Genomic DNA, 15,746 nt, shown 5'->3' with positions numbered 1-15,746 from the left:
TGGTATGTACAATCCTGTCTGTGGAATGGTACACATTTAAAATCCTTTGTTACTATTTTTTTTTAAATGTAGCGGGTTTCGTCTCTAAGGCTATGTCAAAGTTGGCTAATGTTTGACATCCAATAGCTGATGATGAATAAATCAGCCTTAGCTCGAGGTAGTGTTAGCGCTAAGATCACTTTTAAATGCATAATTATTTTATGCACTTGGGGTGGTCTTAGCGCTAAAATCGCTTCGTGGAACGGAGCCTAGAACTGCGTTCAGTTCACAAATTTTGTTTAACACTCGCTAACGACCCGGCTGGTTACTGTTCTATGGCATTATTTATAGATTCTAAGTGCAAATTTGTAAAATTAAATAAGGCTAGCAAGCGTTTCGTAACGCCAGGAACCGCTCGCATGAACTGAACTTTCATCTGGGTTGCAACGCCAGAAAATAAGTTTGTAAACTTTAAACACAGTTATATCCCTTGGTCCATGTTAAATTATATAGAAGATGCAGAAAAAAAGTTGGTTTTGTTTAACGACACCACTAGAGCACATTGATTTATTAATCATCTGTTATTGGATGTCAAACATTTGGTAATTTTGACACATAGTCTTAATTAGAGAGGAAACCCGCTATATTTTCCACTAGTAGCAAGGTGGATCCATTCAGCTGATTGGGTTTTTTTCTTGTTCCAACCAGAGGTCGTGGTATGTGCTTTCCTGTCTTTGGGAATGTGCATATAAAATATCCCTTGCTGCATTAAGGTTTCCTCTGATGACTACGTGTCAGAATTACCAAATGTTTTACACCCAATAGCCGATGATTAATAAATCTATGTGCTCTAGTGGTGTCGTTAAGCAAAACAAACGTTAACTATTTTTGCTGTTTCTGTTTGTGTGATGCCTTATTTCTTTCCATCAGTATACATTTCAATATGTCGAGCCGGAACACCCACAACACAGCGTAACACAACATAAAACAACACAACACAACTCAACTCAAAACAGTGTAATGTGCGAATTTTAATGTCTCGTGACCTTGAAATTCTTCAGTAAAGACCAGCATTCCATGATGTTATTTCTTCATTGCCCAGACTGCACAATTAGGATTTACCTGTAAAACAAAGTGATACGGTTACAGAGACTAAAATAAGGCCTGTTCGTTTCTTTAATTTAGTTCATGTAACATTTTCTTCAAAATTAAAGATATTTGAATGTTTTTGTTACTGTTGGATATGTGTTGGTGGTGGTGGTGTTGTGTTCTTTTGTTTACCATTAACCATACATATTGTTTTAATTCTTCACCATTTCCTAGAAGTGAATATGTGAACCATAACATGTGTCACAATTAGGAACTATAGTGGACCGCCATCAATCAAGTCTCACCCGGAAGTGATCTGTGTAGTGAGACCTTATTTACCAACCCCCCCCCCCCAAAAAAAAAAAAACCCCCACAAAAAACAAAAACAAAAAAACAACAACAACAACAAATAACAAAAAAAACCCCAAAAAACCAGCAATAATAATAATTAAAATGTTATTTTAGAAGAGTTATTAAGATAAATAGAATTCGCTACTCGTGTTTTCTTTAATATGTAAAATATGTTTTCAATCAAAAGAACAGAATGAAAGGTAGACTTACCAAACATATTCCGCCCATTGGAGATTTAGTGTTTCTTTTTTGTTCCTTTGTCCTCTGATTCTTCTGATGTATCGGCAGTTCGTTTTCGTTTGGCGGACTTCTTCAAGGACAATGCCTCATAGTGCTGGATGGGCGGGTCATTGGGGTCAAATGGGCCATTGGGGTCATAGGGATCCGTAGGATCCTCAGGGTTATTCAGATCATAAGGATCTGTTGGGTCGAAAGGGTTGAAAGGATCGTTGGGATAGAAAGGGTTGTAAGGATCATTAGGGTCCACGGAAGGGTTAAAGGGATCATTAGGGTCCACGGAAGGGTCGAAGGGATCGGTGGGGTCGTAGGGGTCTGTGGGGTATCGAGATGGAAAGTTGTCGCCGTCGTAGACGCGACGAAGAAGCTGTAGACGCAGGCGGTATAGGAAGTGCCACAGCGGTCGCAGGTAGCCGTTCAACAATCTGCGTAGGTAGTCGTAGTCGTTATTGACGTAATCGCCGTTGTAGACGTCATCATAGCCGCCGTTGCCAAGGTCAGAAGTAGCATGGTTGTAGCTTTTGCCAAGATGAATGGCTAGTTTTATTAAATGTTTTTGTTTTGATATTTTCGGCAATTTGGGCGTCTTCTTTTCCGGAAGGTAGGTAGCGTCAGTAGACAGAGACAGCAAGACGAAACCCCCGAGTAGAACGATCATCAGCCACTTCGTAGACATCGCGATTAGAGCTGCAACGATATGACGATACAGTATCGAATCGCATTACGAGGGACTCGATACAAAGCATCAGTGCAGGACATTTACATTGCGATACATACCGATATTTATAGGATATTAAACGAGCTTCCAGATTCATATCATATTTGCAAGGAAGGAGGAATATAAGACTCCATCATATATCATGTGGGCTAGAAAAAGTATACCCGAGGTGGTGGAAATTTCGACCTGGGGTGTAGTTTTTCTATCCCACATGAATGCATATGATGGAATCTTTTTCTCTCATTCATTCGATAAATATACCATTATTTTTCACGAACAGACAAAGATGGCTGAATAAGTAACTTTTTTATTTGACCATTTTATGATTAGATAAACTACACTATCATACTTGCCGTGTTTGTTTCATGTGTTTAACACTACAAATTAACAGGATATCTTTTATAATGAAGGTTTTAATTACAAAATATTAATTTAAAACTGTGTCTAATGACTTCACGCCACCATCTCATGCCAAACGAGTGCGCGTGATATCCCATGTAGGATAGAAATTTCTTACATGGCTTTCTGTCATGGGGTAGCTCGGTCCTACATGTATATACCTGAGGATGAGAGAAAACTATTTATTTAACGACGCACTCAACACATTTTTATCTACGTTTATATGGCGTCGGAAAATCATGAAACTCCTTAAACGGTTAAGAAGAGAATTTTCTTTAAGTTTCTATAATTTTTTCCGGATTGTTTTCTGGATTGATAGAATTTACAACCTAAACAAGATGATGTAAGTAATTTAACGACAAAAAATAAGTATCACGTTACGTATCCTGATACGTATTATATCGGCCTACGTATCCTGATACGTATTATAGGTCGACCCACGCATCATGATACGTATTATATTTATATATACTATATACGGATCGTGATACGTATTGTATTGCGATCTGTGTATTTCGATTCGTATTATATATCTATGTACGACCTACGCACCGTGATACGTATTATATTTATAAATAAGACTTACATATCGTGATAAGTATTATATATATGTATAAGACTTACAAATCGTGATACGTATTATATTTCTATATAAGACTTACACATCGTGATAGTATACATATTATATTTCTATATAATACGTATACATCGTGATACGTGTTATATTTCTGTATAAGACCTACACATCGTGATACGTATTATATTTCTATATAAGACCTACACATCGTGATACGTATTATATTTCTATATAAGACTTACAAATCGTGATACGTATTATATTTCTATATAAGACTTACACATCGTGATAGTATACATATTATATTTCTATATAATACGTATACATCGTGATACGTGTTATATTTCTGTATAAGACCTACACATCGTGATACGTATTATATTTCTATATAAGACCTACACATCGTGATACGTATTATATTTCTATATAAGACTTACAAATCGTGATACGTATTATATTTCTATGTAAGACCTACACAGTGTGATACGTATTATATTTATATATAAGACCTACACATCGTGATACGTATTATATTTCTTTGTAAGACCTACACATCGTGATACGTATTATATTTCTATATAAGACCTACACAGTGTGATACTATTATATTTCTATATAAGACCTACACATCGTGATACGTATTATATTTCTATATAAGACTAACACAGCGTGATACGTATTACATTTATATATAAGACCTACACATCGTGATACGTATTATATTTCTATATAAGACCTACACATCGTGATACGTATTACATTTCTATATAAGACCTACACATTGTGATACGTATTATATTTCTATATAAGATAAGTCTTGACTATCGTGATACGGATTATATTTGTATATACGATCTACACCTATTTCGAATAAGGTACGTTTATCTAGCATTTATAACACTGGAGTAGACGTGGGATGGGGCCATGACCCCCCCCACACACACACACACACACACACACCCGTCCCCGACACCTTTTATATTTATTTTCCTGTCGCCCATACACTACTCATAGACAGTCTGGTTGTCCCCCACCAAGCCGATCATGGGTGTCCTCTAATATAAAATCCTGGATACGCCAGTGATTTATGAACACTACGGAAATGCGTATTAGACTAGGATTCGATACACGTTGATTCGTTTATATTTAACGATATTTGTCATTTTGTTTAAAATTAAAAAATATACTACGTCATCATCACCTTACAACGGAAGAAGCTGCACTTTTTTCTCTTTTTGTTTTCTTTTTTACCATACCGGTACTTAATTTAGAAATTATGTCATAAATATCTACTACGTCTTAAACATTGTAAATGTCCGACAAATAGAGCCTTTTCGATGACGTAACATACAAATCAAATACATTTTCTTATTTAAAATATCAGGTCTGTATTTACAAGGTGTTTGTTGTTGTCCTAATGCTTGTAGTAGCCCAAGCTGGATTTTACCTCACAATAATTTTATACGTACGAAAAATAAAAAATCATGAATTAAAGTAAAAACTGAATGCTAGAAACATTAGTATACGACCGGAAACACATTCGATGTACAGACACTGGTATTCTAAACAAGAAAATGTATTTAGTATGAAATAGTAGTCTCCAACAAAGCTCTGTTATCGCAATGGCTGCAAACTCAAGACAGTCCCTTTAAATTTTACTCAGACAATATTTAGAAGTCATCTGTTATTTGCTACAGTAATATGACATTTGTATTTAATTACCGAAAAGTCTGCTGAACCTAAATTAATTTTGTTGAGTGTATAACATAGGACGGGACGTAGCCTAGTGGTAAAGTAAAGTAAAGTAAAATTTGTTTTATTTAACGACGCCACTGGAGCACATTGATTTTTAATCTTATCATCGGCTATTGGACGTGAAACATATGGTCATTCTGACACTGGTTTTTTTTTTTAGAGGAAACCCGCTGTCACCATATAGGCTACTCTTTTACGACAGGCAGCAAGGGATCTTTTATTTGCGCTTCCCACAGGCAGGATAGCACAAACCATGGCCTTGTGAAGTGATGTATACAAAAGATCCCTTGCTACTAATCGGAAAATGAAGCGGGTTTACTCTCTAAGACTATGTAAAAATTACCAAATGGTTGACTTCCAAAAGCTGATGATGAACAAATCAATGTGCTCTAGTGGTGTCGTTAAACAAAACAAATTTTTCACTTTGAGCGTATAATATACTCACCATCAACAGCGACAACGTTTCTCTTCTCAGAATGGAAACGGATGTTTTCCTCACAAACATCTGAACATTATTTATACTGATCGTTTATCCGACAATCTGATTGTAACGAAAACATGTACCATTGAACTACATATTGTAACACGGGGTGACAGTAATCAAGTGGCCATATGAATATTCAATGAGGCACGTGCAGGAAATTATGCAGATTTGTATTGGAAACAGAACGTAGCCATAGGCAACAAAAGTCCTGTGTCTGATACGAGTAGGTTAAAAATATAATAATAATAATAATAATTTTAAAAAACAATAATAATAATAAAAACAATAGTAATAATAATAATTATCGTTGTCGTCGTCGTCATTATCATTATCATCATCCTCATCAGTATTTAACTATATTATCTTCTTCATCATTATTATATCACCACAACCACCATCATCATCATTATCATTATCATCACCACCACAATCATCTTCATCATCATTATCATAACCACCACCACCATCACCACCATCATCATCATCATCATCAACATCAACATCAACATCAACATCAACATCAACATCATCATCATCATCATCATCACTACCACCACCACCATCAGCATCACTAGCATTGTTATTATCATCATAATCATCAGTTATTATCATCATCATAATCATCACTGTTATTATCATCATCATAATCATCACTGTTATTATCATAATCATCACTGTTATTATCATCATCATAATCATCACTGTTATTATCATCATAATCATCACTGTTATCATCATCATAATCATCACTGTTATCATCATCATAATCATCGCTGTTATCATCATCATAATCATCACTGTTATGATCATCATAATGATCACTGTTATCATCATCATAATCATCACTGTTATCATCATCATAATCATCACTGTTATCATCATCACAATCATCACTGTTATCATCATCATAATCTTCACTGTTATTATCATCATAATCATCACTGTTATTATCATCATAATCATCACTGTTATTATCATCATAATCATCATTGTTATTATCATCATAATCATCACTGTTATTATCATCATAATCATCACTGTTATTATCATCATCATCACAATCAGGGGGAGGGACGGGACGTAGCCCAGTGGTACAGCGCTCGCTTGATGCGCGATCGATCTAGGATCGATCCCTGTCGGTGAGCCCATTGGGCTATTTCTCGTTCCAACCAGTGCTCCACAAGTGGTGTAACAAAGCCATGATATGTACTATCCTGTTTGTGGGATGGTGCATATAAAATATCTCTTGCTGCTAATCGAAAAGTGTAGCCCATGAAGTGGCGACAGCGCTGCGGGTTTCCTCTCTCAATATCTGTGTGGTCCGACGCCATATAACCGTAAATAGAATGTGTTGAGTGCGTCGTTAAATAAAACATTTCCTTCCTTCCGTTTCATCATAATCACCATCATTAGCATTAGTAACATTATTATTATTTATTATTATTATTATTATTATTATTATTATTATTATTATTAATGTTGCTATTATTCCTCCTAAAACTATTTTTACACTTCCTACTCGTTTGACTTCTCAATACAAATGTCCTACTTTATCAAGCTTGGATTACTCGATTGAAGGGAGATAACCAAACGACTACAATGGTATGGAAAACGGAAATTTGGCGTGCAGGTTCTCGTGGACCAAATCAATTTCCGATGCCGATGATGTTAACATTTTCTAATAAAACTGAAAGACATTCATGCAGTACACCTTTACACCGTGTGACATCTCGCATTTAATCTACATCCAAGAAAATCGCTTGTTACATTGTTGCGAGATTTAAAGAATGTTTTATTATTATTATTTTATTTTATTTTATTTTATTTTATTTTATTTTATTATTAGTATTATGATTAGTATTATTATTATTATTAACGACAATCATTTCCTCAAACAAACGCACTTACATTTTTTATTTTTTTATTGTTATTATTATTATTTTTTTTTTATTTTTTTTTTTATTATTATTATTTACTTATTTTCATTATTAGTATTCCTTTTAACTGAACATTCCATGGATTTTACTGCACCACAAATATCTACTAAATAAAAAATATATTAAATTACTGGGAATATATTTAGTATTTCCACAAATTACTGCCAATCAAAGCTGAGGCTGTTTTTACTCGAAATTTAAGACGATACTCTCAAATTTGGTAAAATACATTCTGAAGAAAAACCCAAATCAAATCTTACTGCCGATAATGTTCGCTAAAAAAAAGTGTGGCATGCCACAACTAATGCACCTGCAAGAAAACAGGTGTTCATATATCTTCTCTTTTTTTGTATTAATAATCCTCATTTTTGCTGAAAATCATTTCCATTTTGGGGGGTACAATGCTTTCAACCTACACTGCATACTAACTTTGTTTTATCTTTTATCTTTTTTAACAACCGTATAACAAATAAAAGTTTATTTATTTATTGGCAATGAATAATAATATTCGCACACATAATCAATGTCACACCAATCAGAGCCGCAAAATATTTCAACCGCGAACTTTGACCCGGAACTTTCTTCTTTGGTACCAGGCAACCTAAAGCGAGGTGGGCTGACTGTATCTCTATTTCGCCCATGTCCATCACTCCACATTAGCGGCGCACCGATGACGAGCGAGATAGAGAATATTTTACATTTGTTTCGCCGATTTCCATCGTTTTGTGTCACCGCCATGATGTATGGACGCGAGAACGCGATAACGTCTATACGTTTACTCTCAGCGTCAACAGTTTAACTTAATTAAATTGGGGGGAAAACGCGCTCGCACCTGGCGCAAAGATTACGAAATTTTAAAAAAAAGAGTTAAATATCGTTCTGAAGGGTATGGGACATGGTTTTTGCGTTGGCGTGGGGAAGTTGGATAGGGGTGACGCGGTTACTGGTTCATTGCTACAGACTTGCTACGTCTAAAAAAAAAAAAAAATAATAATAATAATATAAAAATGTGCCACCATGATGTGTCATCAGAAGGCATACAGGTTGGACTATACCAATTAAAATCCCATAGGCGACCATGTTAACGTCCGTTTGTGTTAAAAAACACTATATGCAATATATCAACCAAACTATGACCCATACATATCAGTACTACAACACCTACATCAAAGTATTAACTGCAGTAAATGGTACCTTTCATGGCTCATTTTCGGTATAACCAGATGTCTTTACAACACCCCTAGTTTCGCACAAAATATGTGGACATAGCAGCTGATTGAAGTAATAATGGTGTCTTCACACAAAAGGGGCGGGACATAGCCCAGTGGTACAGCGCTCCACCCGATGCACGGTCGGTCTGGGATCGATCCCCGTCGGTGGGCTCATTGGGTTATTTCTCGTTCCAGCCAGTGGACCATGACTGGTACATCAAAGGCCGTGGAATGTGCTATCTTGTCTATGGGATGGTACATATGAAAGATCCCATGCTGCTAATCGAAAAGAGTAGCCCATGAAGTGGCGACAGCGGGTTTCCTACCTCAATATCTGTGTGGTCCTTAACTGTATGTCCGACGCCATATAACCGTAAATGAAATGTGTTGAGTGCGTCGTTAAATAAGACATTTCCGTGCTTCCTTGATTCAAGCAGCTACTCTGTCCACGCATATATGCCTTTTGGTGACACAGACTACTGTAGAAATGATATATCATCTAGGCAAATGAATTAAAGGGACATTGCAAAAATGAATGAATGAATGAATGGATGAATGGATGGATGAATGAATGAATGAATGAATGGATGGATGGATGGATGTATGAATGAATGAATGAATGAATGAATGAATGAATGAATGGATGGATGGATGGATGAATGAATGAATGAATGAATGAATGAATGAATGAATGAATGAATGAATGAATGAATTGATGGATGGATGGATGGATGAATGAATGAATGAATGAATGAATGAATGTTTAACGACACCCCGGCACAAATATACACATCGGCTATTGGGTGCATTGCAAAAAAGTTATTTATTTATTTATTATTAAGCATTATTCTAAAAAAAACGGGACGGGATTTAGCTCAGTCGGTTGAGTGCTCGCTTGAGATGCTTGCGTCGCAGGATCGAACCACCTCGGTGGACCCATTTGACTGATTGTTTTTTTTTTTCTCGTTCCAGCCAGTGCACCACCACTGGACAAAGGCCGTGGTATGTGTTTTTCTGTCTGTGGGAAAGTGCATATAAAAGATCCCTTGCTTCATTAGGAAAAATGTAGCGGGTTTCGTCTGATGACTACGTGTCAGAATAACCATATGTTTGACATCCAATAGTCGACGATTAATCAATGTGCTCCAGTGGTGTCGTTAAGCAAAACAAACTTTACTAAAAAAAAAAGAAGAGGAATTGAATATTCAAAGCACTGAATAATATTTAATTTTGTTGGACCGTCCTTGACTCGTTAGTTTAAGTTCAAACTCTACTTTTGTTATAGTCATTTGTGGGTGAAACGAAATGAAATGTTTTATTTAACGACGCACTCAACACATTTTATTTACGGTTACATGGCATCGGACATATGGTTAAAGGGACATTCCTGAGTTTTCTGCAATTCTTAACATGTAAAATCGACTAACAGAGACTTTTTAACGATTGTAATTACATATTAAATATATATTTCTGCATAATATATTAGTGGCTGTATATTAAACGTGTTTCTGATCGTTCTAATATTTGTACTGCGTTAAATTTCATTTTATTTCCAAAAAAAGTTATTTTCTAAAATTATTTGAAGACAAAATCTAGTTTGGGCTTCTTACAAATATTACGACGACCAGAAACACATTGAATATACAAACACTGGCATACTAAACAAGAAAATATTTTTAATATGTAAGTTTAATCGTAGAAATATTTTTATTAGTCGGAAACATTTTACAATGTAGCAAACTCGGGAATGTCCCTTTAAGGACCACACAGATATCTGTGCTGTCTGTTCAGGACAGTAGGTTACTTGTTAGTTTTTAGTGGTTAGTGAGAGAAAAGAGGGTGAAGTGGCCTTACACCTACCCACTGAGTCGTTAAAACTGGCTCTGGCTGCGAACCCTGTACCTACCAGCCTTATGTCCGATGCCTTAATCACGACACCACCAAGGCCAGTATTTTTGCACACAGTGCAAATTAGTCTATACCACACATAAGCTTTGCATAATTAACTCGAGCAATATACCTTCTGCTCCAGCTTTTAGTGTCTACATATCACAACTTCTAAGATATTATATCTCACAGCATACCTATTGTATGCAGATTTCAAACAACGCCGCATCAGTCTGGCACAGAAGTTGTTCCATCAAGGTTATGATGACAACGGTCTCCTGTGGAAATTAAAGGGACATTCCTGAGTTTTAAGATGTTATCGAATAACAGAGGCTTTTTGACGACTATAATTACATATCAAATATATATTTTTTTGTATAAAATATTAGTGGCTGTATATTAAACGTGTTTCTAATCGTTCTAATATTTGTAAAAGGTTAAATTTCATTTTATTTCCTAAAAACAATTTTTTCGTACGTACGAAATAATTTGAAGACAAAATCCAGTTTGGGCTTCTTACAAATATTAAGACGACCAGAAACACATTGAATATACACATACTGATATTCTAAACAAGAAAATATATTTTATATGTAAATTTAATCGTAGAAATATTTTATTTGTTGGAAACATCTTACAATGGAGCAAACTCGGGAATGTCCCTTTAAACAGTTTTATGGTAGACATGTGGAGGCTATATCTACTAAATTCGATGCATCATTGACAAAAAATTATGGCTGATGCTATTCCATATTTTGAACTTGTGCATTTCCCTTTTTATCGCTTTGATGAAATGTTTGCGCATTTGTTCATTGTTTATGGGGGCGGGGCTGGAAAACTCCAATGGATCCGTCGCTCTATCAACAGCGATCAACCCGCCCCTTATTTAAGGCGCTTATCCTTGTTAGGGGCTGGACGTAGCCCAGTGGTAGAGCGCTCTCTTGAAGCGCGGTCGGTCTGGGACCGATCTCCGTCGGTGGGCTCATTGGGCTATTGCTCGTTCCAGCCAGTGCACCACAACTGGTATACCAAAGGCCGTGGTATGTGCTATCCTGTCTGTGGGATAGTGCATATCAAAGATCCCTTGCTGCTAATCGAAAAGAGTAGCCCATGAAGTGGCGACAGCGGGTTTCCTCTCTCAATATCTTTATGGTCCTTAACCATTTGTCCGACGCCATATAACCGTAAATAAAATGTGTTGAGTTCGTCGTTAAATAAAACATTTCCTTCCTTTCTTTCATCGTTTTCGATGAAGTGACGGACTTTCACGAACACCTGCTAGTGATCTACGAGTGGCTGTCACGACAGCTATATTTATTATAATGAAGTCAGTCGTGTTCTAATTTTGATTTAGCAAACTTGTCTGGGAGTGGCAGTCTTCTTTTGAGAGATTCAGGAAAGATGATAAAGAATCTCCTTGGGAGTGGCAGTCTTCTTTGATAGATGCAGGAAAGATGACATAATACTGTCTAGTAAAGAATCTCCTTAGGAGTGGCTGTTCTCCTATAGACGAGACACTTGACAGAGTTTCGTGGAATCACCCCTGTTTTCCTAATCGCCCTTTCGACTCTGCATTGTGCAGAGATACGGTCTTGATATGTGGATAACAGTTTTGTCATTCAGATATATAGAAATTGTAATGTGCTACTACAAAAACTAAAATTAACAATTTAAAACAGTATGCAACTTCGAAACATTCCCTTTAATATATTTTCAGGCCATCGATCTACAGGCTGGTAGGTACTGGGTTCGGATCCCAGTCGAGGCATGGGATTTTTAATCCAGATAGCGACTCCAAACCCTGAGTGAGTGCTCCGCAAGTCTCAATGGGTAGGTGTAAACCACTTGCACCGACCAGTGATCCATAACTGGTTCAACAAAGGCCATGGTTTGTGCTATCCTGCCTGTGGGAAGCGGAAATAAAAGATCCCTTGCTGCTAATCGGAAAGAGTAGCCCATGTAGTGGCGACAGCGTGTTTCCTCTCAAAATCTGTGTGGTCCTTAACCATAATTATGTCTGACGCCATATAACCGTAAATAAAATGTGTTGAGTGCGTCGTTAAATAAAACATTCCCTTTCTTCCTTTCATCGTTTGCATTGTCTTGATAAGTGCATAACGGTTTTGTCATACAGAAATTGTAATGTGATGCTACAAAACAAAAATTAATAATTTAAAACATTATGCAACTTCGAAACATCCCCTTTAAAATATTTTCATAAAGCATTCTGTAACAAGTTACACCCCTTCCCTCCCCACCCCCTTCCCAAAGCCCGTTTGTCGCACACCGATATGGCAACACCTGTGTTTTAATTTCTTCTCCACTGCCAGCTTAAAATTCTCTTTAACAATAAAATGAGTAACGATCATTCTGAGTTACCATGTTATGCACTCAAACGAAGGTCATATCCACTGTCTTCAAAGAGCGCGCGCATCTGTTGATTTGATTGGATGTGACAAAGACATGGCGCAATTGCAGTCAGCCAATTAAAACCATGCTCCGATAAGATCGCCTATCGGCGTACGATCTTCGATAATGACACCGTGACGTCGGGCGTTGGCGCTTTTATCACGTGACGACAGATCTCGGCGTTTATTGATCGTTTATCGGCGGATGTTTGGCTTGAACCGTTAACGTCTTTTCCTAACGTAGTCTGCTAAAATAATTTTCGATTTTGTGTTTTGTAACATAGAAGATAAAATCAATTAGTAATATGGTTATATATATATATATGTATTGATGTATGAATATCTATATATTGTATGTATGTCGAGGTTGACTGTTACATACATAGATATTAACGCACTGGCGCAGGGGATAATTAAATCCTTTCTGGCCTCACAAATTGTCCCATGCCGTTGCTGGGACTCGAACCTGTATGTATGTATTATATGTATGTATGTATGTATGTATGTATGTATGTATGTATGTATGTATGTATGTATGTATGTATGTATGTAAGTATGTATGTATGTATGTATGTATGTATGTATGTATATATATATATATATATATATATATATATATATATATATATATATCCTATAACTTACCCATGATGTCCATGTCATAAACCCATGTGATAATTTACTTTATTAACCCGGTTAATAATGGTATGCAAATTTGCAAGGTCTCTAGGCAATGTGTTGCTGTGGATGGGTCATTTACTTACAAGCCAACAAGACCCGTGTACCTGAGCGTAACGTTTTCAAAGGTTTCTTTAAAACGCGTGACGTCAAACTAATCTGTGCTAATCGTGATGACGTCATATTGTCGATGGCGGCGACTTTAGTACTGTGATTTACTAAAACAAATAATTAAAATGTTATTTCAGAAGTGTTGTATGATAAACAGAATTCGCTACTCGTGTCTTTTAATTTGTTCATATTAGAAAATACTCGTGACGAATATATATATCAGCAGTCATTTGAATTTCCGGCAGGAGAATGACCCTTTAACAAACATCCGCCTGTGTTTGCGAGTAAAACATATACATAACATTCCACAGTGTGAGGTTGAGATTGTAAATCATATTTATCTACCAACTTTGATAACGTGTCGTATTGAACGCGTGTGCTTCTACATTTCAACTTATCATAATCTAAGAACGCGGGAAAATGTAAATGAGACGCGTGCGCGCGCAAGTCGCGTGCTAGGCAGAAATGGACATCCTGCCGGGGTTTTAATGTAGACGCTGTATACATATCATCGTTTCATCTCGGGGGAGAAAAAAGGAAGATAACTGATAAAATATTTTGTTTAAATTGCCTTTTTAGTTTTAAGCACGTGTTAAACTAATATTTTGACGTTTCGGTTTATTTTGTTTAAAGTTTTTTGAGGGACTCGCGCAAAACACCCGTTGCGTAGTGTGATGCGCGCGCACTTATGTTTGATGACTATCAAAAGATAAGTAGTTTTTTCTTATCAGTGCAGGGTTTGGTTTTTCTCTCCCACAAGGAATGAATGGAACATTATATTAATATACATAAACACACTCGAACTCAAAGACACACATACATGCACATACACCTACACACAACACATATACACACACGTATACACACACACACACACGTATACACGCACACACAAACGCGCACGCACACACAGACACACACACACATACACATACATACACACACACACACGCAAACATACACACAGTTACGCACACCACACACACCACACATACATACACACGCACGCACGCATACATACATATGCACTCAAAGCACACATACGCAAGCACGTACGAATGCATGCATGTATGAATATATATATATATATATATATATATATATATATATATATATATATATATATGTATGTATGTATGTATGTATGTATGTATATATGTATATATATATATATATATATATATATATATATATATATATATATATATATATATATATATATATATATATATATATATATATATGGTAGAAAGTGGGACACGCAGATACAAACAAACAGACAAGAAAAGAAAATACATACAGACAAACAGAAATTAGCACGAGTGTTTTTTTTGGGGGATGAGTTTTGTTTGGTTATTTATTTATTTATTTATATTTTATTCTGGTAATAACTCCTCAGGCATTCAAATTTATTTTATGGACTTCAACTTTTTCTATGGTGAATATTAAGCACGGGCGTAGGAAGGTGCCAAAAGGTGTGTGTGTGGGGGCGGGGGGGGGGGGGGGCATTTATTTATGTATAAATATATAAAAACCATTGCTAGTGCTACCTTCCCTCCCACCCCCCACCCCCCTCCGTTTCCTACTCCAGTGCTAAGATAAATTGTATTTTGCTCGAAGTATGCTATTTTTAGAAAAGATAAAACATGAGTTGGCAATAAGGGTTTTTTTCTTACAAGCATTTGTTTCCATTATTATTACTTTCTGTATCCAATTAGTCAAATAAATAGGTGTTTTAGCATCTGACTGAAACACTGGCCCTGATAGGGTGAATGTAATAAAGCTGTGCTCTTCAGCTGGTTGTAACACGACGTATCGTTGGCTAGCGGGCGCCGCCAGGGCGAGACTGGAACATTTGTCATGGACTTGACATTTGATAGAAGACATGCGCGAGAGACATGCGCAGCCCATGGATGTGGCACGGC

The 15,746-nt window shown here is 36.3% G+C and overlaps 1 protein-coding gene across 1 annotated transcript; it reads right to left on the bottom strand.

Annotated features, from left to right (window-relative positions):
* Positions 1 to 990: 990 nt before the first annotated feature.
* On the bottom strand, positions 991 to 5,582 carry LOC121376759 (circumsporozoite protein-like). The gene is made up of 3 exons (XM_041504529.1): positions 5,551 to 5,582; positions 1,630 to 2,343; positions 991 to 1,101 (listed from the first exon to the last, which is right to left on the bottom strand). Exon 2 carries the CDS (start codon positions 2,330 to 2,332, stop codon positions 1,655 to 1,657), a length of 678 nt encoding a protein of 225 aa, XP_041360463.1. The 5' UTR covers positions 2,333 to 2,343; positions 5,551 to 5,582; the 3' UTR covers positions 991 to 1,101; positions 1,630 to 1,654.
* Between the last annotated feature and the right edge of the window lie 10,164 nt (positions 5,583 to 15,746).

Source organism: Gigantopelta aegis, chromosome 7, assembly GCF_016097555.1.
Source record: "Gigantopelta aegis isolate Gae_Host chromosome 7, Gae_host_genome, whole genome shotgun sequence".
NCBI lineage: Eukaryota > Metazoa > Mollusca > Gastropoda > Neomphalida > Peltospiridae > Gigantopelta > Gigantopelta aegis.
The sequence above is the reverse complement of the archived record's forward strand: the minus strand, read 5'-3'. Positions and strand labels throughout refer to the sequence as shown.